This window comes from Myotis lucifugus, unplaced genomic scaffold (genome assembly GCF_000147115.1).
Source record: "Myotis lucifugus unplaced genomic scaffold, Myoluc2.0 scaffold_3, whole genome shotgun sequence".
Taxonomy (NCBI): Eukaryota; Metazoa; Chordata; class Mammalia; order Chiroptera; family Vespertilionidae; genus Myotis; species Myotis lucifugus.
The window spans coordinates 12,246,124-12,272,473 of NW_005871051.1; the positions used below are offsets into that span (position 1 = coordinate 12,246,124).

The window sequence follows — 26,350 nt, forward strand, 5'->3', positions numbered from 1 at the left end:
TTCTTTGCTCTCTAAAAATCAATGGGGAAAAAAATGTCCTTGTTTGAGGATTAACAAAAATAAAAAATAAAAATAATAAAAATTCTATACAGAGGCCAGTGACCATTTCAAAATTTTTACTCCTGCCTGGCCAGCATGGTTCAGTGGTTGAGTGTCAGCTTATGAAACAGGAGGTCACGGTTCAATTCCTGGTCAGGGCACATGCCCAGGTTGTGGGCTGGATCCCCAGTGTGAAGTGTGCAGGAGGCAGCCGATCAATTATTCTCTCTCATCATTGATGTTTGTATCTCTCCCCCTCCCTCTCTGAAATCAATAAAAATATTTTTAAAACATTTTTACTCCTGCTATTCCAGGGAGAGACCCTAGAATTGCATCTCTGTGTACTCATATTTCATTCTTCCTGTGGAGATGCTGTCTCAGTCATTACTCAGATCATAAAGGCTGTAGTATATTTTCAGATTCCTAAAAGGAACATGATTCCAAAGGATCTTCTGCTCAGATTTGCAATGGTGGTAAAGGTTCATAAAAATTCCTGGAAAGGGAAATTTCCATGGATAGCAAAATATTTACCTGGAAAGTTTAGTATATCTATAAAGCTAAAGCTAGAGTTGGATTCTAGCCATTTAGAAATAATATTGCAGTTTGGCAAACACACCAGCTTTCTAATTACTGACTTTTTTTTCTTATAATTATCCCTTGAAAATTTTAGAATGTACCAAGTGAGGGAATATGAGAGTCCAAAAATGTATAGAGAACACAGGCTCTTTTTCTCTTCCAGGTTAATTTCACAGTCTGAATTGTTGACACTCACCCACCCCCCCCACCCCCAGAACTCCAGAGCTTCATGCGTGTTCACTCTCCCCACTGTGCACTAATGTGGAAGAGTTTACCTCACACTGAGAATTTCAGCTCCTAGCTGGGAAAGGGGAGGACAGGAGTGTTAAGATCCTGTTGCCATAGCAACCCAGCGCTCCATGTAATCCATCCCCCTTCCTTTGGCTGGCCAAGCTCAGTAATTCTGTGAACAGAGCAGCACCACATTCCCAGTCAGAGAATCACTACTACCAACAGTCATTTTGTGGGAGAAAGGGGAAAACAGTCCTAGAAGATGGAATAGAGGGGAAGAGGGAGAGAGGGAGGGAGGGAAGGAGGGAGGGAGAGAGAGAGAGAGAGAGAGAGAGAGAGAGAGAGAGAGAGGAGAGAGAGAAAGGGAATGATTGTGGTAGTAACTGGGATAAATTGACCATCTCTATACCTACACTTAAGGCATTTGCAAGGAGGGGAAAGGATGAGTCAGAGAGACCTGGAGCTCCCTCTAGAGGCAACCCCTATTAAAGGTTAAATGAGCTAGCTCTAGCTGGTTTGGATCAGTGGATAGAGCCTCAGCCTGGAGACTGAAGGGTCCCGGGTTCAGTTCTGGTCAAGGGTACATGCCCAGATTGCAGATTCGATCTCCAGTAGGGGGCATGCAGGAGGCAGCCGATCAATGATTCTCTCTCATCATTGATGTTTCTTTCTTTCTCTCTCTCTCTCTTCCTCCCTTCCTCCCTCCCTCCCTCTTCCTTCCCCTCTGAAATCAATAAGAATATAAAATAAAATTAAAAACGAGGTTAAATGAGCTGTCGTTGAGATGGTTTAGGTCGGTGCCTGTCACTGAGTTAATAGAGTCCAGTAGGTACTAATACTAATGCTGGACACTGGGCGTGTAAAATAACATCCTGGTCCTCAACATAATCACAGTCCAATCCAAGAGGCACACATACGGAAAGAGCTCCAATGCAGTGTTGCAAGTACTGTATCTCACATGTGTATTTATGTATTTATCATTTTACAAAGTACTTGAGGCTACTTAGAAAATTACAATATACAAAGGGATAAAATGTACAAGTTAGAGAATCAGAACAATGTGAAAAATGATCAGGTTATAATTATGTCTTTGATAAGATTAACATGTGAAATCTATGTGACTCGATCATATTAGATGCCCTTCATGAACCATAACTTTGACTTTAAGTTTCTGAGTTTTCAAAGCAATGAAAAGTGAATGGTCAGTTAAAAAATCATAGTGTCAATAAGATTTTAAAAAACTAGGTGTTTGGTAACACATCACTTTTTTAAAAAATACAAAGAACAATAAATGTCTTCTGGTTGGTGTTTATTAAAAGGAAAGAGTGGTGTGATGAGCAATGTCTTCAACAACAGCCCATAGTAGATAAAGTGCCAGTTTCACTTGGCTGGACGCCTGTCAGTACTGAAAGTTGGCAGGATGTCATAATGCAGGTCAGCAAGAGCAACCTGTCTGGAGCCAGGAGATCTCATTCAAGAGCACAGTTATTTAATGGCATGGATCTATCTATTGGAGGGTAGGCAAAATGTACACCACCAGGGAATAGTTAGACTAAATGTCCTCTATTCATGCAATTTTGCACAACTAGATTTTAATAAAAATGGACCTGCCATGCTCGCTGGCCAACAGAGATATTCTATATGGCTGAGTAGGAGCAGATCCATATGCTTTAACCTTACACCAATCAAAGGTTATAATCAAGGTTTTCTCTTATAAATTAAGTACACATTTGGATATATGTAGAAGTCAGAGCTAAACATATTTATTTTGGAATTGTGAGCATATAGGTCATAAGAATGGATAGTATCACTCAAGGAGAGAGGGTTGATTTTTTAAAAAGAGGAATGAGGTGATATAAAAGAGAACATATTTGCAAGAAGTATTTGATTCCAGACAAAGGGCCAAGAAGCAGTGTTGAGGCAATCTGTACTCCTGAATATGGTTGGTTGACTGCTCGGCTCTCAGGAAAAATATTCTTGATGAGCTAGAGTCTCTGCCCTAGGGGGATTGAATTTATTGCCAAATTTGCCCAACCTGAGAGCTGCAAAGCAATGGGACAGCAGGATAGTAAGATCTGCTAATATTCTCTCTCCTCCCCTCCCTACTTATCCCCTATTCTCCCTCTCTCTCTTTTTTTCTCCCTCTCCCTCTCAATGAGAAAAATCCCTTCTGTTCTGATTGAAAAGGGGTCCTAGAAACGTTTTTTATCAATAAATTATTTATGCAATAGTACAGCAAAGATGGTATTAAAGGAAAATTTTTATTTTATGCTCAAAGCAAATTCATTTTGTAACATGACCAAGTATTAGAGAAATTCAGGTAATAATTTGTAAAATGACTCAAATTCAGCTCTAAATATTGTTTTCAAGCTTAAAATATGTTGGTTGTTTCCCAATGTTATCTGTAAAATAACAAAGGAAAAGAAATATGGACTTATAGATACACTCTTATCTGTCACACACACCACCTGAAAAGCAAAGAATTATTTTTGCTTGGCACATTTGTGAGAAAGAGATAAAGGAATGTACAGGCTGTTTTAAATGATTTCTTTAAAACATGCACATTCATCCACAGTTTCCAGAAGGGCAATGTGCATGTTCCGTCTGGAAAGAGAACAAGTGAGGATGGAGAGACCATAACTGTTTCTTGCCAATAAAGGGTTGCCATGGAGAAGATGGATTGAATTCGGGCTTCCAGATTAAAATAGGAGAAAGAGACTGAGGGAAGTTGGGGACCTATGAGGAGAGCTTCTCATGGTTGGACCCCCAAAGATGGGGTGAGCTGCCTTGTCTGGCAGTGAGTTCTTCATCCACGTGCTAGTCAGATGGGGCAGTTGTAGAGCAACCCGAGTGTTAGAGACGCAATGGCTTGGCTGTGAATCCTACACCAGAGTGACCGTCAGAGTCTCCTGGGGAGCTCTTAAACTGTAGACCCTTTCGAGCATTTATCCTGTCTCTCTTGTAATAATCAAAAGGAAATTTCTCCTTATTAGGATGCTATAGTTAATGCACGAAAAAAAAAGGAATGATAGAAATATTACCATTGTACTACTTCTAATGAATTAGTGGATCTGTGTAATTAATGATGGCAGCCATTAATTAAAAAGAGTGACAACTAGGATCATGTACCTCCTGATGAAAGTACACATCAGCGCCTGACTGGTGTGGCTCAGTGATTGAGCATCAACCTATGACCCAGGAGGTCACATTCGATTCCGGGTCAGGGCACATGCCTGGGTTGCAGGCTTGATCCCCGGAGTGGAGTGTGCAGGAGGCAGCCAGTCAATGATTCTCTCTTATCTTTGATGTTTCTATCTCTCTCTCCTACTTCCTTCCTCTCTGAAATCAATAAAAAATATGTTTTTAAAAGTATACATCACCTGTGAAGTATACCAGCCAGAAAATCAACACCTAATCTAACCTTGCCCCTAGCCCCTAACTACCAATTGAATTAAATATGGGTGTCATGGAATACATTAAATGAAACTATGGAAATTTCACCAGCAGAATCCAGAATGCAGGAAACAGCAATTACTTCAACAAATAAATTATAAGATGGCAAAAAAGGGCAGAAGAGGGGGAACCTACAAATTAAAAAGACTTAGGAGACATATCAAACAAGTAAAATTGATGGGCCTTATTTTATTCTGATTTGTTGTTTTTAAAAATTTATTTCAAAATTATGAGATAATGTGCCAAAATGTTCTTAGTTCAGGGAGTTGGTGTGTTGGAAGGAGGGTGATTAGCATGATGCTGTGTTTAAAAAAAATTTATTGTGGTGTCCTAAGCTTATGCCTAAGAACAAAACCCATTTCAGGTTGGCAGAAATTGCTCACTCCCTTCTGAAGCTGGCACCATACGACACGCAGACGATGGAGAGCCGGGGGCTTCGACGCTACATCATGGAGATGTTACCTATTACCGACTGGACAGCCGAGGCAGTGAGGCCGGCCCTTATCCTCATTTTAAAGAGATTGGATAGAATGTTCAACAAAATTCATAAGATGCCTACTTTGAGGTGAGGAGACCTTCTACTCAGCTGTTGATACTGCAATCCTCAAAGTTAGGCTTTGTCCATTTTTAAGGTGTTGGATCAATCTGGAGTTGAAGGATTGGCTTGAAAGTTTTCTTTTGGAATATGTGCATGACTAATTAGATTTATGAATGCGTAAGTAGCAGGGTCTATATTTTAAAAAATAGCATTTTCAAAATATATATATTTGTCTAGAAAATTCTTGTTGTTTCTAAGCTATTATGTTCCTTATCTGACACACATAGGAATTTGATGTGTATCCTTCAATTACTTTTGAAGTAAAGCAGGATATGCCTTGTAAATAAAACAACTAAGGAGAGAAGAAAAATTAATTTGATGTTCAAAAAAATACTGTATTTAACATGATATTTTAGGTACCAGTGAAGAGAAAAGCCAAGCTTTACAATAATAGGCAACCAGCAGCTTTAAAAAATCCTAGGATTGATAACAAATACCTAGTTTTTAACTTTTCGCCTAATTCAGGGCTACTCAATGGACATTATTACCACCTAATCTCTGTTCAGTGGCCTGAAATGCCCATTGGTATCCTTCCTGTGAGCAGATACCTCTGACCCAGCTTGGACACGTATGGCCATAGTGAGCAGATAGCTCAATTGGTAATGCGAATGAACCCTCTAACTCGGAATTTTCAAGTTTGGATTAGTGAGAACATTTTCTGTCCCTTTAAACCAAATCCAAAATTCGTGCAATTCTTGCCTTGAGAATTTGTAGCACTTAGTGTTCAATGTGTCAGAGCTTTTCCAGGTTCTAGCCTGTGCTCTTCTTCATTCATGCAGCCACCGAAATTATTGAATTTATTTTAAGAAAGAAATGGAAAGATTTTACTCTAATAATGAATGGTTTGTTCCTATATTATCTCATGATGATGAATGCCTATGCATTATATTATCAGTGGCATGAAAATACTTGTCTTTAAAGCACTCCTATTTTCTTTAGTGGTCCCAATAGAGCATTTGTGCCTATTGGCAAATGACCAGAGTCTTATAAGTCCTACAAGAGTGTATCAAATAAATTATTTTTCTTAAATAATTTTTTATCTAAAGATGTTAAACATACCCATAGGCTGACTCATTTGTTCTATAGCTAAACCAATTATTAAATATATCATGCTTCATAAACGTAGATTTCTGGATTAATGCTTAGACTTCGTCAATTATAGGCAGTCTTCTTGGGGTGCATGCAGGGAATTTGGGATTGCCTTGGATTTAATTTCTTCAGGTGATCTCAATTTAACAAGAGTAATGTTGATTGAACCTGACCTGTAAGTTACTCAGACATCATAAATGTCAATATCTTCCCATTTATGAACATTTCCATTTTGTCATTGCAGATACCTCATTTTGGTAGGAAATGTAAGCCTAGAAATTATATCCAGGATAATATTTGGAAATAGTATTGATAGCACTAAAGCCCAGCCTATTTATTTGGTATGGCAATTGCAGACTGGACTGACTTTTATTACTGAAAATCCTATGTTCATTTAATTGGGTTATGTATACTACCTTTTATATTACCAAAGTAAGTAGCCAAAAAGTATCATTTCTTAGGGCAAGAAAGAATACTTTTAAAATAAACTATTTTACTCTAATGTGACTTTTTTTGGCAGGAGTTAGGCCATAAAAGTTCAATTAAGAGTAGTCTGGTTGGAAAGCTGATGAGATCAACTGTACTCCGCTAGAGAGATTTCAGAAATGCAACCTGGGGCCAGATGAGTTCTGTTGGGGGTAATTACCCCTGTGATGGTTTCCTAAAATGGTAGTCTCCTACCCTCTCTTCAAAGTAAAAATAGGGAACTACAAATGCAACCCATTCATCATCTCTGTCTTTTTCTTCGATAGATTTTGTCTCATTAGTCAAGTGGGGCAGGAGTGCCTCTGCCACGCTTTCAGTATCTCCTTCCCTTCCCAGTGTGCTCTGTGCTTTTGGAACAACTGGGTAAACTTCATCCCATGTGAAGTCCTTTGTTGTCTCCGACACCCATCCCGTCTTAGACGGCGTCAGAATCACTGTCTCATTCACCTGTTTCAGACTGTCTCCAGAAGGGAGCCAAGCTGCTAATGGCTCCTGTATTGTATTCCAGGCGACAGGTTGAGTGGGAGCCTGCCAGCAATTTGATTGAAGGGGTTTGTTTGACACTGCAGAGGCAGCCAATCATATCCTTCCTGCCTCACCTTAGGTCACTGATCAATGTCTGTGTCAATCTGGTGAGTAGCCAAGTGGCAATCTTCTGAAATTTTGCACAATTTAACTCTGCTATTGACTTCTCTGAATTGAAGATTTACAGGTCAACCACTTTGTGCCCCTACCTACCCATGAAAACAGACGGCTCAGGTGACACTGAAAATAGTGAGGTACCTTTCAAGGTGGTGCGTGGGGAGATCCAGGGGCCCGTCCCGACACAGATGGGATTTTGGCGTGCTGCTTCCCACACACTACTTTGACAGTTCACCTCTTCAAGTTGCGCTGAGAGTTGAGGGCTGCCAGTTGGAGAGTGGGGTGGCGGAGACCACACGATTGGCTGGAGATTGAGATAGCCTGGGGTGGGGGAGTTTAAAATACAAAGAGGATTTTTTTTTTCTTTTTTTGGTGCAAAATGACACTCTGAGTTGGCCAGTCAAGGATTTATGTGAAGAAAAACAAATTTTGTATTATTTATGTAATATCTAGAGTCGGGTCCTGACAAGGTTTTGTACGATGTGGAAACCATGTTAGAGCATTTCATTGAGTGGGATCTGCTGCTTAACTAGTTGAGCAATAAATCTGTAGCTGGAATGCCTAGTGCAAATAGAGCTCTTGCCATCCTCATTGTTGTCAGTACTTGCTCCATCAAAAAATGTTGACTGCATTCCTTTGAACCCACAAGTAAGTATGTCCAGTCTCCTGATTAGAATAGTTTTGGGACTCATCTCTCATTATTTACATAGTTAGCTGTAAACAACATTCTACAAAACCTTGGCTGAATCCAGTGTTATGTTTGAGCTGACTCCAGACATTACATGCCTTCAGAAGGAGGCAACAAGAACAGATTGAAAGTAACATGCCCAACCTTCAAATTATTATTATTATTGAATGACACTCCCTTACAATGGTTGCATGAAATTGCAATAGCCAAGGCTGGTCATGTGCTCTGTTTGTATTTCAGGTGATGGGAGTGGTAGGACCTTCCAGTGTTGCTGATGGATTACCCCTTCTTCATCTCAGCCCTTATCTCTCACCACCTCTGCCCTTCAGCACAGCTGTTGTCCGGCTTGTAGCATTGCAGATACAGGTGTGACTGCCTTACCTGTTTGTCACGCTCATTCAGTTGCTGGTTGAGGCACCAGATCATGGTGTTCTCCTTTTGTTTTCTGCAAAGGCTGGGCAAAATCTGTGAAACAGAAGTGTGAACATCTCCAAACTTTTACAGTTTGGAGTCTCAGCCCTGAGCTTGGCCCTAAGTTGTGCTTCTGTAATTCTTCTTGAGATCTCAAAAATAGCAGAGTCGTTCAGTCCTACCATAACCTCAGGAACCACTTCAGTCATTTAAAATGTTGCATATACCATAGGAAAATAATAGTTCTCAGATAATCAGCACACAATTATTAATTAAAAGAGAGTAATATTCAAAGTCTGGTTTTAAATTATTTGTAGAAAGAATGGCAATATACAGTTCTTTCAAATGTTATTACTAGACTTTGAATATTTTAATTTTCTTTAATGATTGTGGATTGAATATTCTGGGTACTTTTTTTTCATTCTCCCAGCTATTTTATTTCTTAAAATTAGAATAATCATTCCCAAGGCAAAAAGTGCAGAATGCAAATTCCCCTGCCTCTTTCTGTGTGTCTGATGTTTGTGACTGATAAATCTTGGGAAGTATACAACTGATATAAATGGATAACTGGCCCATTCATTGGCTGACAGCCATGCTTGGTGGGCTATCATCCAGAGAATGGGAAGATGATAGAAAAGAAATTAAGCGAGAACTGTGGCTCCCATGCAGAGGGAAACAATGATATCCCTAAAGCGATACACTTCAATGATTTGGGTACAGAGATCATTTCTTTCTTTCTGTATTACCTATTGCCTCCTGGCTTGGAGAAGGCCTTATGCAGGGGTCAGAGGACTTTTAAATGACTTCCAAGTGGATCAGGGGGCAAGTTCTCATTTTCTTCCTTTCCTTTTGTCTTGAAATTATTTATTGGTGGACCCATGGAGAAAACGAATGGGGAAATATGGTTGTTTTGTAGCAGACCATAATTTTTCATTTAATATTCAAGACGTTATTGTTTTTTAGGTATATAGCTCTCAGTTATGTCAAGCAAATCATGGTAAAGTATCAGTTTTGAGTGAATCTTGGATGCTGCACAGATGACAATCGAACTCAGTTTACAGGAGCAACCACCAGGGAGTCACCATCTCGGTCATGCTGTATTAAAACAAACATGAGTATGGGGGTCAATTAATCTCTTTTTCTATTATTGCTGCACAGGCTTTAAAAGAAGATTTCCCTTTAAGCCATGTGATCTCCCCATTCACCAATCAAGAGCGAAGGGAAGGGATGCTTTTAAACCTACTCATCCCATTTGTGCTCACAGTAGGATCTGGAAGCAAAGGTCTGATTAATTTAACTAAAGGAAATTTATCATTGTTTCATTGTCTTAAATGTCAGGTTTTATTTCTCTTTCTTTTCCCAAAAAGGCCATCACTGAAGTCGATCTGAATGATTTAAACAGGGTTACCTTAGGAAATAGATTTTCCTTCATTTTCAATTTAGCTACCCTGGGTCAAGACTTTCTCTGCTCCATTTCTTAGAAGATCAGTTGTATTCAAAATCACTTCAGTACAGGAAAAATCAGGAGACCATTGTTTCGATTAAGAAAATGGTATTAATTAAAGTACAGTATTATAGGAATTGACAGATGAATGGGCCATGTAACCTCCAGCCACTGGAGTTAGTGTAATCCTGCCACTGCCATTAAATTCCAATATAGTTTCATCACTCTTCCTTCTTGGGAGGATTTTTCTTTTAGGAAAGTTTATATCAAATGTAAAGACTGTACATTATGAGTGTTTGAGCAGAAAAAGAAAAGGCGATTGAAATGGTAAGCAGGAGATTTGGCTAAGAACACAAGCCCTTGGGCGCTGACCATGGAGCAAACAGTACCAGGAACACTTGTCCATAGGAGAAGCTGTACTTTGTGGGGAAAGACCCGCATTTCTAGTTTGGAATTGGACAGAGAGCTGAGTTGTTCTGTGTCTGATGTGGGAAGTCTACCTCGTGACTTGCTTTTCTTTCCACTTCCCTTTCCCGAACTCTGCCCCTCAGATAGCCCGTGGCTGGAGCAGCCCGAGGTGCAGCTGCTACTGCAGACGGTCATCAACGTGCTCCTGCCTCCACGGATCATCAGCACGTCCAGGAGCAAGAACTTCATGTTGGAGAGCTCCCCCGCTCACTGCTCCACCCCGGGGGACGTCGGGAAAGACCTGCGCAGGGAAGGGCTGGCAGAGTCCACCAGCCAAGCTGCATACTTAGGTGGGTTCTTCCTCCGTCTCCCCTCCTTTCTCTCTCTGTAGATACACAGGTGTATGTAGAGGTATGTATGCAGGTGTATGTATATGAATATACGTACCTACTTAGCTACCATCCACTTTGACTCAAAAAATATATATTTTTTAAGGCCTCCATCAGGAAAGTACTGAAAGACTCCACTTGAGCAAGTAAGAAGCACCACCCTTGCAAAAGAGTCTGGTTTCTGTCAATAAACACATGTCCAAAAACAGTCTGTTCATATCTGTGAGGCCTAAATCGCTTGGTCATTTCTGTAAATGACCAAGCGTCTGGGCCTGTAAGGATGGCTCTGCAGTGAGAATTCCTCCTTGTTGACTAAGCATGAGATCGCTAATGAGGCTATCATCCCTAACTGTTATCAGATCGAGGCTCAGCCTGGGGTAGGAGGACACTGCATTGCACAGCTCGTGGGATGTATTGGTCTGTCAGCTGTGTGAATGGAGCCCCTAGAGTTGGGCAGCCTACATCCTGCACAGCAAGACATATGGCCTTGCCGTATATTATGCCTCCTACTAGCTGTTTCTCTTCCCTTACAATATGGTCTTAAATCTCTATCTTGATCTTCACTCCAGTGATCTTGCTCTCCCTTTCCCCTTCACTCCTGCTTTCCCATCCCCCTGCCCCTGCCTTTCACTTGATCCTGACCCATGCAATACTGGAAAGCCACTCTTTGGCCCTGAATAACCTAAGCCAGGGGGGGAAGACCACTCTCGCCACCGCACTGAGAGTCAGGAGCATGCCAGCAGAAAATCGAAAAAGGAGGAAGTTGAGCAAATCTTGTCTGACATTTTCAATTCATCAAAGCAGGTCTTGGTGAGGAGTATAAGATGGACACATACACCTGTAAAACCAGATGCTTGCTGTTGGGAATGTGTGCGGTGTATGAACTGCATTATGAAGGGGTGTATTTGAAAATGATGTGATTGACAATGAGAATAAAAAAGGGGTAAAAACGGAAGCTGCATGTGCATAGGCCCTACCCACGTGGGGCTTGGCTGCCAGAGGCATGAGAATACAGGGTTCGGGTAAACTCCAGACTCTGGGACAAAGCCCCGTGTGAGGTGTGGGGTTATAGAGAGGATGTGGAGAAAGAGGGCTTCACATCTAAGATGAGGATAGGAGAAAACACTTAAGTGACTCTTCTTAGTTTTCCCCACTTTCTACCTTTTTAATGAAGGCCGCCCTTGTGGTCACTCTGCCAAGCTACTGGAGCTATATTTTAAATTCATTTTTACATTTATTTGAGCATTACTGTGCACTCAGAGGTGTTTTCTGTTCTTCACATTATCATCACATTGCACCCTCATAACAACTCTAAGAAGCCTATGTGTCATTTTCGGAATAAAGAGGCTAAGGCCCAGAAAGATTGAGTAACTTATCTAAAGCCTCACAGTTAAGAAGTGGCAGGTCAGCCGAAACCGGTTTGGCTCAGTGGATAGAGCGTCGGCCTGCGGACTGAGGGGTCCCGGGTTCGATTCCGGTCGGGGGCATGTACCTGGGTTGCGGGCACATCCCCAGTGGGAGATGTGCAGGAGGCAGCTGATCGGTGTTTCTCTCTCATCGATGTTTCTAACTCTCTATCTCTCTCCCTTCCTCTCTGTAAAAAATCAATAAAATATATTAAAAAAAAAAAAAAAAAAAAAAAAAAAAGAAGTGGCAGGTCCAAATTTCAAGTCCAAGCCATCTAGCAGCAGAGTTCCTGCCCTTGAGCCCTTTGCTATTCTGTTTGCGTGTTGGGCTGATGGAGGAGAAGATGGAAGTGGAATGGCAGAAGCCCAGAAAAGGCCAGCGGGAACATAGCAGTAGAAATGTCACCAGGATCAGGGTAGGGGAAGAGCAGGGTTGCTTTTTGATCATTTGTTTGTTTAGCTGCGGGAGGAGAGGAATTGAGATGCGTGGTTGCTGTGAAAAGTGAGATTTTTGAGGAGGGAGGTGGGTAAAGAAGAATCTTACAATATCTCACTCTGTTACATGGCATGGTTTTCTCCTGGAAATGCCCTAAATAGATAGGAAAGGTGTGTGACTCTTGAGGACTTTAGGGAGTCGGATATCTGTGTGTGTGTGTGTGTGTGTGTGTGTCTTTTAGTTGCCGAGATGGGCTTTCAGACATGATCAAGAAGGCCCAGGGCCCCTTGACGGTCCCATGGCAGACTCTGGGGGGAGGGCTGTGGCCAACCAAGCTCCCACCAATCTTTGACATCTTTACAGCATCATGGTTGGTCCTGACACACTAGGAATTCCCGATTGGGGCCGGGGGCGGGGGGGGGGGTAGATTATGACACAGCTGCCAGAATCTGAAAAAGAAGAGATATTGTGAAAGAAATCCAACAGGGCGTAGTAATAGACCTGATGCACAATATGGCGGTGGGCGGGGGGGTGAAGAGGAGTTTTTCGTTGTTTTTTAATCTGGAAGGATATACTCCAACACAGCTACTGGTTACCCCCTAGGGAGCAGTTCACGGTGGGTTCCAAAAGAGAGTTGAGGGGAAGGACATTTTTGTTTTTAACTTTGTGCATTTCTGCATGGTTTGATTTTACTTTTAATAACAAGAATATATCATTTCTATGCTTAAAAGGAAAACATTTTAGAACACTCATGTTTTAGTTTAGGATGTGGGTGATATGCTGGTATTACCAGAAAGCCGTCACCATGACCAAATGTTTGGAAAGCAAAATAGTGCCCACACATCATGTGTAGAACACATTTCCCTTTCAATTCTACGAACTGCTTTGCAATGTCTTTTTCAAAAACAGTACTTCAATGCCCCTAAGAAAGATATCTGTGCCCTCCGATTCAGAACGAAAACATGTCTACCACACAAATGTTTGTCTTCGTGTCAGAACACTCTCGCTCGCTCAGGGGTATGCGTAGGTTTGGGGAATCATGGAGAGAGTTTGGAAATTTAGACACGTCCTGATGCATGGCGGGCGGTGGGGTGGGCAGCTGGGGGCGGGCAGGGCTCCTCCGAAGCCCCAGACCGAGGCTCAGTCTTCTCTCTCCCTGCGGTGAAGCTCTCAAGGTGATTCTCGTCTGCTTCGAGAGGCAGCTCGGGAGCCAGTGGTACTGGCTGAGCCTCCAGGTGAAGGAGATGGCCCTGCGGAAGGTGGGAGGCCTGGCCCTGTGGGACTTCCTGGACTTCATCGTGCGGACCCGAATACCCATCTTCGTGCTCCTGCGCCCGTTCATCCAGTGCAAGGTGCGCTGCGCGCGTCTCCTTCCAGGAGTGGCAGCCCCAGGAGTGAGCGGCTCTGCCGACTCAGGCAGGGCCACTGCAGCGATGTTCATGGACGAACCGTAGCTAGCTAGCAGGACCTGTTAAGATCACGCTGGGTGAGGAAAGGGCTCAAAAGTGTAGCCCAGAGGCTCAGATTTCATGTTAGAAGAACCTTCACAGTCTATAGAACTTTGCCTTCTCCCCACTCACTTCCTCCTCTGAGGAGTGATCTAGAAAACGTTCTTTCGTTAGTGGCAGGACTGAGCTCTGATTTTAAATAAACAGAGAAAGATGTGATAGTTAAAGCATGTTTGTCCTCTGAGACCCTCACTATTCTATTCCATTTTATTCCTTTCTTCTTCTTTTTTTTAACCTTTTATTCTTCTCCTGCCCCGATTTCCTGGGGCAGTGATTCAAAGCAATGTATTGATTAAGCACTTCAACACTGTCCTATAAACTTCATATGTGTAACCTTAGTTAACCCTCACCACCAACTATGAAATAAGTGCAATGATGAGCCCATTTAACAGATGGGGAAATTGAGGCCCTGAGCATCTATCTCCACCTTCCTTCCAGCTTCTGGCCCAACCAGCAGAGAATCACGACGAGCTTTCTGCCCGGCAGCATATTGCTGACCAGCTGGAGCGGCGCTTCATTCCCCGCCCTCTGTGCAAGAGCTCCCTCATTGCCGAGTTCAACAATGAGCTGAAAATTCTGAAGGAGGCAGTTCACAGTGGGTCAGGTGCGTGTGCGTGGGTTTGGCTAATAAAGACGCCACTCTTCGGGTCGCTGCTCTCTTCGGAACCATTTGGGTTAGCCATCTCGGAACACTGACAGATTTGCCTATGTGATCATTGGCAACAACAAAACCAATCCAGGGGACATCATCGGTTTTATTGTACTCCTTTTCTAAACATTGTTTGCGATATTTATTTCAGTAGGTAAGCTCTTTTTTTTTTTTTTTTAGTTTAACTGGGGAAAATATATTTTAAATGTGTGCCTTCATTTCCTTTTTGGAAAGGAGAAGGGGGACTCGCATGCATTGAGCATCTATTCTATGGTAGATTATTTCATAGGTGTTATTTCATTTAATCCACACAAATACCTACAAGATGTCTACTGATCCTTTATTAGTCTGCTTCTCATGCTGTAAGTGGACTCTCAGTTAGACATGCCAGTAACTTACATGCCAGTGACAACAGGGAGGGGACTTAAAGCCAGGTCTGCAGGATTGATTGAAAAGCCTCGAACCCTTTACCAACTGGAGGGAGAGAGGGTTGAATCAGAGCTGGCAGACAAGGAGAAACTTTCTTTATATTTTTCAAAGTATTTTCTTTGGGAATACATTGCTTGCTTTTTATAACGATGAACAACAGATTACGGAGGAAGAAAAATAAATCATCTGCCATTAGAGGGCAGTCCATACCCATAAGTGGAATATTCCGTGTGTGGCTTTTTTATTGTTGCTTGCAAAGTATTAAAGACAAAAATTTTGACAAGTACAATCTTGGAGAAATTTCCACAGAGCCATTTAAATATTCTGCTTTATAATAAAAGATTCTGACATAGAACCTTGGGGGGTATTTTATAAATTGTAATTTCCAGAAAAGGAGAATAAGAGAACGGTTTGATTATATATTCTGATTTTTTTTTTTTTTGGTAAGGTTTCCATCAGACAACACATTTATTACTTTCATATGCTTGTGTCAGGTGAGGTATGTTTCTCAGTAAAATCTGCCAGGTTGGAAACTACAATTCGTGTCAAAATTAATTTGCATTCTACCAGCCTTGGAAAATGAAATTGAAAAACAGTAAGAGAGAAAGCAATGTCAAAGCACTTCACATTGTTGGTAATTTCATGCTCCCACCAGGAAACTATTCAGTTTATAACAGTGGCCAATTCTAACTTTTCACTTTAAAAAATAAATGTTCTCACTTCCCATTTGCTACTTTGTCTTAAAGGTCATTCATCTGGGACACACCATTTAACTGACTTTTCTTAAAAAATACAAGTGTTCAGGGAGGAGTGTGAAGCAAACACTTGTTTTCAAGATCCTCACCAAGGATTTCCTTTGGTCTCCCCACCCCTAGCCTACCAGGGGAAGACGTCCATCAGCACCGTGGGCACCTCCACCTCTGCTTACCGCCTGAGCCTGGCCACCATGTCCCGCTCCAACACAGGCACCGGCACGGTCTGGGAGCAGGACAGCGAGCCCTCCCAGCAGGCCTCGCAGGACACCCTGAGCCGGACCGATGAGGAGGATGAGGAAAGTAGGTCGCCCCACAGAAACCGGCAGGTGGGGGGGTAGGGGGCGAGGGCAGGGGGCAGGGGGCAGGGGGCAGGAGGTGACACAGCTTGGCCATGGCAATGAGGGATTGAGAAGGATTTCTGTCTTTCCAACCCTTGTCAGTTCTGACCCCCTGGTCATTTCCACAACAAGGTTTTAAAATGGAACTGTAGCTGATTCCATGATTCCTACAGCCTGCTCCTCTTACAAATTCCTTGATGTACTTGATCATCTGGAGGAATTCAGGCAAAAAGTAAATCTTTGCTTTGAGCTTATATATTCAGCTTTTTTTCACTAGCTCTCATTTAAATTGTGCTTAAGTAACTAAGGGAAGCGTTTATGCTCCTTTCTCCTGGCCATCTTGCTTAGAAGGTTGATCCCCTTAGAACGACCCTTTCACAGGAGTCGCCTAAGCCCATCGGAAAATACATATATAATTACATATTGTTTTTGTGATTAATCACTATGCTTTAATTATGTTCAATTTGTAACAATGAAATTGGGGGTCACCACAACATGAGGAACTGTATTAAAGGGTCGCGGCATTAGGAAGGTTGAGAACCACTGCCTTAGATGATTGCATTGGGCAAGGAAAAGTGAGCAATGGATACGTTCTGGACTCAGAAGGGATCCGTTGGCTATCCTATCTAGAACATGAACCAGCATGCTGTTCGGAAGGAATACCAGTGACTGAAAGAGCCCATGAGCTTCTAAGGCAGCGGTTCTCAACCTGTGGGTGCGACCCCTTTGGAGGTCGAACGACCCGTTCACAAGGGTCGCCTAAGACCATCCTGCATATCAGATGTTTACATTACAATTCATAACAGTAGCAACATTACAGTTATGAAGTAGCAACGAAAATAATTTTATGGTTGGGTCACAACATGAGGAACTGTATTTAAAGGGCCAGAAGGTTGAGAACCACTGTTCTAAGGCATATGCATAAGATTTGGTGTTGTGAAATGAGGAGTAGGGTGCTTTTTTTTCATTTTTATTTTTTATTTGTTTCACACTCATGATTATTCTGCATTAGTTTCAGATGTATACAGCAAAGTGAGTAGGAGCAGGTTTTAAAAAATAAGAGGTGAAAGGTTCCATTAAATACCACTGTTATTTAATGCTTTTTAAAATTGCATTGATTATTTTCCAAGTGTGTTTTAAACACACTCTGATGTAACATTTATAGTGAAGTGTGCTGTCAATGGATGCCTTAAGAATGAAAACAAAATCTAAATCTTTGATCAGAGCCCCTTCAAAGCAAACAAAAACAAAAAGCCCTGAACTAAATGAAATAGAGGGAATGGGAGCTGACGACAGAATTTTAATTAATTAAGAAGAATGAATGTGTTCTAACAGCCTACTAGAGTTGGAATGGGTGAGAGAGGAGAAGAAATAAATGCTGTGTCAAAACACCTATGAATAATGTTATCGGATTTAGTTTCAGAGTTAATCAGATAACAAAGTGATAATTATATTGTCCTGCACCCAACCTATGGACATACTTGTTTCTAATGCACCCTGGTCACTGCTCATGGAAATACTCCTAAAACTGTAATTAGGGAAATGTTGGAGGGATAAACAAAAAACAAGAAAATGAAATAAGAGAGATAAGGATCAGCAGTTTGAATGTTTGTTAAGTCCTAGGAATAGTTTAGAACTTAAAGTAATATTTATTTTTCTTTAATGTTTGAGGTAGTCTCTCAGCAGTTTGTTTTTTAATGATGGAAAATGATACAACCTGTCTTTAGAAGAGCTAAAGGTATTTTACAGGTACCCTTATGAATGAGTAGATAACCGAAGCAATAGGAAGGAGCTAGGGGTGTAAGAGTAGAGAAGACATAAACAGAGATATCATTGACCAAATGCCAACGCTCACACAGTGACAAGTGTGAAATTTTTGCTAATATTCTGCTCTCAGCCATCACAATCATCCCAGTGAAAGCAGGGTTGCTAACAAATGTTGTAGTGTGGTTGTGATGTGAGTGTGTATTGATTTATATGAACTGGGCTATGAAAGCTAGAGGGTTGACTGCTTTGAATTAAACTGTTTTTTCATTTAATCATCAAACGTGTTTTAAGATCCAGCAGGAACAGGGAAGTATGAGAAAGATATGTTCTCTGCCCTCTAAAATCTTAGAGGTCTTGTAGAGGAGATAACATTTTCTCTAATGGAAGAATGGAAGGTAGCACATGATTAATCACCAAACAAATATTGAGACAAATATTGAGGGTGTAAGTGTTAAGTGATATATTAGTTTGAGTAAGGGGGGGGATCAATAGGATCTGAAAGGCCTTTGAATCACAATTCTATGCTACTACTTTTTCATGATTTTTAAGGCACATTTGCTAGTTTGCTTCTCTGTACATGCACCTAAAAAGGAAATACTGTTCTATAATAAGAATCAACTTCAACCCATCATTATATAGCAAATTACAATTTCTAGCACTTTTTATATTCACTGTCTTGGCTTGAAATAACTTTCATTAGAAATATGACCACTTGGGATATTTTAAATAAATGATGTCAGATGACCTTAGATGGTAACAAAAGTTCACCAAAACTCTATGTTAAACAAAATATGTTTACTGTCCAGTGACAATGTTAGCTCACTTAGAATGAGGTAACTGCTAAGTTAACCTTCACAGGGATTTGAATACATTGATTTCTGCTTTTATGGAGAAAACAAGACTATGTGCTTAAAACTTAAAATTTAGGTTAATATTATTTATGAACTTTTAGGTTTTCAAAAATAGTTTTCAAAAAAATATCTGAAATAGTCTTTCTCTCAGCTTTCTCTCAGCAGTCTAAAAATCATTAAATGTACTGAATGTAGCATTTGAATATCAAAGAAATGTACTTGATTCTTTCAGTAACAAAGTTTCTCATTTAACTACTCCTGCAATGTTTAAAAAATTATAGTCCAGCTTTTGTGAATTCACAAATAATCTACTTCTAAAAATGGACAGGAAGTTTATATTTATTTCATGAAAGCTGTTCAAGAATTGGAGTTGTATGGATCTGAAGAATTGTTATTCATCCCTTTGTGCAGATTAAAAACTAAAGAACCTAATGGTCTTTTGTGATGTGTTTTTTTTTTTCCAGGATGTACATACTTGCATGTAGCTTTATTTCAGCTAAGTTTTCCTCACCCAAATGAAAAAAGCATCACTTTAACTTGCAGTTCTATTTCCATCCTCAAGGTGACAATGTTCAGTAACTCTAGAGGCTAAGCTTTATACAAATAGGAAAGGTGTTTCTTAAGACCCCAATGTCTTGGTTTTTAATCTGTACAAAGGGACAAATGATCATTTCGCTTTAGAGACTGTCGTAAGGTTGTATGCAAGCCAAGGATGGGACCCACATGCAAATTTGGATTGGGTTTTCTGATCAATGTCGTCGTTTTGTAACACCCCATTCTTTGCCCCTCTCAGATGACTCTGTGAGCATGCCCAGTGTGGTAAGTGAACAAGAAGCTTACCTCCTGAGTGCCATTGGAAGGAGGAGGTTCTCCAGCCACGTCTCTAGCATGTCCGCACCTCAGGCTGAGGTGGGCATGTTACCTAGCCAAAGGTAAAGAGCCATGGATATCTTATACTCTGCATTTGGGGGAAAGGTAGAAATTCTGAAAATTCACTCCTGTTATTCTGAAAAGGCTGAAAGGGAAGCAAACAATCGATGTTTTTAAGTAGGCCATTCAACTAGGGTTGTACAGGCAACAATTAGCGGCGAGTTTTCTAAGCCAGGGCAGTAGAAGGGATTTCAATTTCTGATCCAAGCATCGTTTCTCCTTTAAAATGCTCCATAAATAGACACATGGTCTTCTTTCAAGTGACATTCTCATATTTCTGATATATAATTAGCTAAGCTAATAATGAGTACCTGGCAAGTATATAGGACTAGCTTGATATATTTGGTAAAGTTTAGACTTCTGGTATGTCATCAGTATTTAGTTGGAGTTAGTGATGCTTAACCAAGCAGAAAAGGACTTATGCTACTATGCGTGACCTTGGGCAGGTCATTCGACAAGAGTCCACAGTTTTCTCCTCTGTGAAATGAGGAGGTTGGCTAAAACAATTGTTAAGTAACTTCTCTATCTATAGTTCCATGATTCCATGATTAAACCCTTTAAAACATTTTGTTTGGTGTTCTTTGCTTCCTAAGAATATACTATAAAATGTCCTAAAAGTATAAAGTCATATGAGCAGTTATTGGTAACTATCAATATTTTTAATTGTTAGCAATGTGCAAGGTTCTCTCAGGAATAAAATAAAACTATCAATTTATTTAAAGTTTTATTTAAATTAGGGAATTATAGGAATTTAAAATAGAGCTTTTGTTGTTGTTGTTATTTACCTAAAATAACCAGGCCATAAATTCCCCTTGGACATATCTGTTAAGGGGTTAACTCATTTCCAGGGACAAAATTTGTTTTATTAGAGACATACTAGGAATCCAGAAAGATAATCTAGTTACACCCTTTGAGCTTGAGTCATGTTTTGGAAGGCTAGTGAAGGTAATAATGTCTATGTGCATTAGGGAGACAGGGCCCTTTTTTTTGGACACAAAGGCTATTTTTACAGTGTACTAGATTAGTTAAACGATTCTTTGGAGGCAGGCACTCCAGTTTTCCAGTTTTCTAAATGGTTTAAGAAGTATTTGTTGAGTACCTCGTGGGTGCTTATAAGCTCAGTGCTAGGCAGTGAAGGAAAGAAAGGCAAAGTATGACACAATTTCTGTTCACAAATCCCAAAATCAACTGCATCCAAGTAAATCAATAAACGATTAACTTATTCTTTCACCAACCTGACAGGTTTTTTCTCTTGCCATTTACCATTCAGTCACTAGAGGATGGAGTAAGGAGGTAAATGGAGTTCCATGTGGATTCTCCAGGGTTACCTTTCTTCCATTTGTTTACTTGCCTTTTCATTGCAAAATTAGCAGTGGAAGTTGGGTTCTTTCTTTACTTTTCTTCGTGGCATCAGTTCCAAGAGTTTGGTTGTGGCAGTTTATGGTAAGTGGTTTCTGTGTGATGATATCACCACGCACAAGAAAGAAGCAGCGGTCTGCTCAATGAAACGTCACGTACATAAGACAGGTTAAAAACAATAACCACCCAGCCAAATGGTTACCGAAGGAATGCTAGTTTCATCTTGTACAGACTCATTCTGCAATGTGTTTCCGAGCCCATGCTTTTATTTGGAGCTCATTTTAAGTCCCGACTCTTGACCAATAAGCAGATCACTCCTCCGAGAGTCGTATTCATCCAAAGTCCCTCCTATCCCCATTGCCTTGAGTCCTATGTCTTGACAAACCCAGCACAAGGTGAAATGGTTGACCGTCTCCTTTTCCTTCCTTGTTCTGTTAAATTTATTTACTTTCAGTTCTGGGAAGCAGAAAATCGCATGCCTTTTTTCCCTTTTTCTTTCATTTGTTTGCATTTTCTTTCCCTAAATGCTTCATCTCCCTACCCCTCCTGCAGTGAACCTAATGTCCTCGACGACTCCCAGGGCCTGGCCGCCGAGGGCAGCCTCTCTAGGTACAGTGTCAATCAATGCTACCTGTCTATTGGTGTCTGTGCTGGGAAACTAGCTGTTCCCTGTCTCCTCTGTCTCTCTGTCTCCTCTCGCCCGTCTTGATACCTATTTCCATTTCTTGCCCTTTGTTGTTCATGAACACACAAGCCTGGAAGTCAAAGGTGTAGCCTCCTTCATTTTCAGCTCCAGAGCTCAATCACAAATGGCCTAAAAAGCTTACTAAAAAAGAAAAATCTGTGGAGTTCTTTTAGGGGCTTGTCCCATGGACATCTAAAATGTTTGATATGCCAAATGTTAAATTTATCCCATTTAATCATTCCCTCCCACTCTGATACTTCCTTAAGAAATGTTGTTTGGAAGCTAATTAATATAACTCCCCATCATCAGGAACCCCCTTATTAAATCAAGACAGATCTTTTAACTGATACCATGGATGGTAAGAAAATAATGATGTTATATGAAGAGTAGCAGTGTAAATACAACTTATGTAATTCCCTCTCTTGGATGCATGCCATGTGGCAGGTTATTATAATAGCTTGTTCAAATAACACTTATGTCAAGAATGTCTGTCCCGATATAAGGATGACTCCAGAACTTGCCATGAAATGGCAGACACAAACATATCTTGGTCAGGAAAAGAAGTCTTATGGTGCAAACAATATAAAGTCTTGGCAATTGGTTTAAAGCTTCAGAAAGGGGGACTGCACCTTTAACACTCAGATATACCACGTCAGACATTCCTAATCTTGTGCTGTTGATTCACACCTCTCAACTAATCCTCATTAAGGGAAATGCTTCTTGTTCATTCTACGAGTGCCATCTCAAGAGAAAACATCCCCTTTCAGGTTTGCATTAGTGAGTGAGTACAACCTACCGCGTTTATTGCTTTATCACCAAGATGAGGAAATGTTGAGAGGCCGTTCCTGTGACAGGTTGTCCTTTGTTTTCTTTGCATCTTGTTCAGTTTCACATTTTCTTCTCCAATTGAAAATGAGAAATTTTATCCATCATCAGGTGTATCTTTTTTTTTTTTTTTTGCTGGACCCATAATTCATGACATTCATTTGTGTTTGCGAGCCCTTGCCTCGACAGATCAGTCTCTTATTGGTGGTAAACATGGACATGCCACAGAGAGCAGACTTTATTCCACTATCAAGAGCGTTGGGGACGAGGAAGAACAAAACGGTCCTCAAGACTGTTTCCCTTCATTGTTCACGGCGTTTGAAGAGATCAGAACCAAGTCTAGCACCGTGACCACAGCTTTCAAAGAATGCATTTGTTAAATGCTTAGTATTACACATCAGACTGGAGAACCTTGAATAGAATATCATTTCAGTGGCCTCCTGAGAGGAGACGGTGTTAAATTAGCCTTCCACTTGGCCAACTTTGAGGGCTTTTCTAAATTAGGACAAATTCTACTCTCGTTGAGTAAAATACTCGTCCAGGGTTGGTGAGAGAAGGCAGGAGTTTGAATGGATTGTTAGAAACTCTTCGACAGATTTGGCCCTCTCTGGCAGGCTCACGGTTCCAATGACTCATTTGGAGTTCTCTAACTCAATCCAATCTGCCCTGGGTCCAGTGTCAATGGGAATAAGCCCAAGTTCTTGCTACGTGAGACTGGTTCAGAGCCAAAGCTGTAGACGTTATCTACAGCTGAATTAGTCATGTCGGGGCTTTGATGATTGTTTTAGGTGAACTATTGTTGACCTGTTGTTCCTGTAACTGTTGTGTTTTAGTTCTGAGTGCAGCCTAGTCACCCTGATTCAGTTGTGGTCCTTAAGAAACTGGAAGATGAGGTATTCCCTTTGGGTTCTAGCTAGTTATATTAAAGCAGAGGCATTCCACCAGCCAGTAGCACTTCCACCTTTGCCATACACTGCAAGTCGTATCTCTTGAACTTCATCACGTCACCAAGTTCTCTTTGGAGGAGAGGAACTTTTGGCATTTACCAGGAGGTGGGTTTATAAAACAGGATCCATACTTGTTATAGTTGGTTTGCAGGCTTTCTTATTTGGGGCATGAAACTTCTTTATGCTACAGACTCTTAAAGTCCTAAAGAAGCAGTACAGCCTGAACAATGTAAATCACGTTCAGCACATACCTGAGCACTCAGGATCTAACATGCATCCAAAGTAGTTCTAAGGAAAATCTGGCACCAAAGCTTAAAGAATATCAGGAAGCATGCCTGTGCAAGAGTAATAGACCCAGGTCCTTCTTCTAGCCCCCATATTTTGGTTAATTTTCTGGGAATTTGCTTTTGAAAAAACACTTGTTTAATTAGGCACAGTGGGCAATGTGATATGAGGAAGACACCAAGATAACCTGATGAATAGATGGGAAAAAATAACAATTTTGCAGACCTTTTGAAAAGTTCTAAGATTTTTATAAATCTGTGCTGATTTATTTTATGTAAAATATTTTTTTATTGATTTTAGAGAGAGGAAGGGAAAGGAAGCAAATCATCACTGTGAGAGAGATACATCTATCGGCTGCCTCCGGCAAGCCTCCTGCACTGGGGATCAAGCCTGCAACCCGGGCATGAATCAAACCATTGACTTTTGGGTGCATGGGATGATGCTCAACTAATTGAGCATACCGACAAGGGCATAACTAATTTATTTTAAAGACTCAAGACAAGAAAAAGCACCCTGTTAGAAGCACTGTCCTATGGAGAAAAGATTCTTTTTTATAAATTAATAAATTGAAATAATATTCCATGGAAGAATTATCTTCTGTTAAGAATGTTGCTCTTAAAGGTATAAAAACTCACTGGAGATGTTTCCTCCCTGTGCCCACCCCCAAATACAAACACCATGGATCATAGTTCTTCTCTAGAAAAATATAGATGTACCTAAGTTTATTCAAGCACATACCTAAGTTTATTCAAGCACTCAAGCCTGGATGCTTATACTTGAGAATTAGATTTTGTTTGGACATGTTAGAAGATTTTGAAAGGCAGGAATTGACAATCAACTCTAATTTTTTAAAAAAGGAGTTTGCAATTCTATTTGATTTCATAAGGATGATTGTAATCACAGTGGAAATTAAGAATGTGGTTCAAGTTTCAACAAGATGTATATTTTGGGTGAGAGAAAATAAAAATAACCTTTTTAGTAGACTCATGGTCATACACATTTTCAAAGTATAAAAATTTAGCAAGTACTCTCAAAGTACAAAAAAAATTAAAACAACCTTTTTATGTAGCTGAAAATGTGTGTATGATACACAGATAAGTACTTGGTCATTACTAAATCAGTTCTTATGTGACCCCTAATATCCAGATTATTCTCTTTTTAATCTGATTCTAACCTCTAATCTCTAAATTCTGTGGTATTTAAAACACATTCTTGGATGTTGTGGAGGCTGAGTAAATGTTAAACAATAATTATTTTACCGGGAAAGGGAAAAATAGGGCTTTTGTCTACTCTTGAATCCCCTGTTCTCTGCAAGCGTTTTTATGGCTCCTTTGATACTGGTTTTATTCATTCCTACCACAGGGCAATTATTCAGGGTAAATGGCTATCCCATGTGTCTTGTGTTCCACCTCTAGATTTATCTAATCAAATTCAAACTAAAAATGCAATGATAAAAGCAATCAAAATACTAATTCATTTTCTGTGTACCAGTCTCCTTACCCATAGCTTCTACTTAAATTTTTTATTTATCAAATATATTTCAATCCATAAACTTTTTTGTCATTTGAAATGAGTGATATGAATTTTTATTTATTACTGAATGGCCCCTTGTTTATCTATTCTTTTAAGAAATACCATTAGGTATACGTATATCCCATTAGAAAGTACAAGCATATTTATATACTACAATCCAGCCATCATACTGAAACAAGGGAAAAGAGGTAATTTGTGCCAAAATCATCCCTCTAACATTACCTAGAATTCATTAGCTTACAAATGCCTTCCTTCCATTTTGAGTAAGGCGTCTGTCTTTTGTGGACAGTTGAGTCACACCAGTTCTGCTAAGCCCCAAGCACTGGCTTCTCTAAAACCCAGATCATGCTATGGTTTGCCGCTGTCATGTTTTTCAGTGACTCAAAAATACAAACGATGATTTTAGCTTCAACTTAGAAAGTTTTATTTGCTTTTATCCTTATTGTTTTGCCCTTTTATTTAGCAAAAGAGTAAAAATGAGCCATTTCTCATTCCCAAGATTAAAAATTTCAGGAAGCCAATTTTCTATAGAGAGGTGCTTAAGGCTAATACCTTGGTCTTTTCCTGGTTAGTTTTAGTATTCGACACCTCTGGTCACACACTGCAAATCCTACAGATGAGATATTACATGATGTGCAGAGAAGCTAAACTGAAACTACTTCTTATATGTGACTCCGATTTGATAAAGACCTGAGAAAAAGAAACAGGCTCTGCATAAATAACGTTCATTATGAACCTCTCTGTTTACTAGTAATATGTCCTAACTGCACATAGTTCAGCCAGACTTTGATGCCCCAAATATAAACATATTAGCATTACATTTTGAAGGAGAATTTAGCTGGGATATATCTCCAAGGATATGTTCTATAAATTCATCTTTGATGTGTGCATTCCATTGATGAAATGCTACATCTTTTACATAGAACGACTACTTACTAAAGCTATAAACTTGACCTATTTCTTAGAAATAAAAATCTCTATCCATAGAGAAAATTTTGGTGCTTATTATGATCCTCCCTTGGAATTATCATTGTGAAATTACCATTATGTTTTGACTTATAACACTCTCTGAGTAATGTGCATTTTTTTCTTTTCTTGCGACATTTTTTTCTCACACTCTGAATGAAAAGAGACAAGTGGACCGCCTCGACTTCATTTTCTCTGCCCAATTATTATCAAAACATTTTATTACC

General features: G+C 40.2%; 1 protein-coding gene across 1 annotated transcript in view; it reads left to right on the plus strand.

Moving 5' to 3' along the window:
* UNC80 (unc-80 homolog, NALCN channel complex subunit) overlaps positions 1–26,350 on the plus strand; it is a 173,455-nt gene that overhangs the window by 142,045 nt on the left and 5,060 nt on the right. Inside the window, 10 exon segments of the mRNA XM_023763266.1 lie at positions 4,664–4,864; positions 6,981–7,104; positions 8,043–8,168; positions 9,372–9,495; positions 10,209–10,415; positions 13,464–13,648; positions 14,243–14,408; positions 15,758–15,937; positions 19,387–19,525; positions 21,435–21,491. Of these exon segments, the coding sequence (XP_023619034.1) occupies positions 4,664–4,864; positions 6,981–7,104; positions 8,043–8,168; positions 9,372–9,495; positions 10,209–10,415; positions 13,464–13,648; positions 14,243–14,408; positions 15,758–15,937; positions 19,387–19,525; positions 21,435–21,491 (1,509 nt within the window).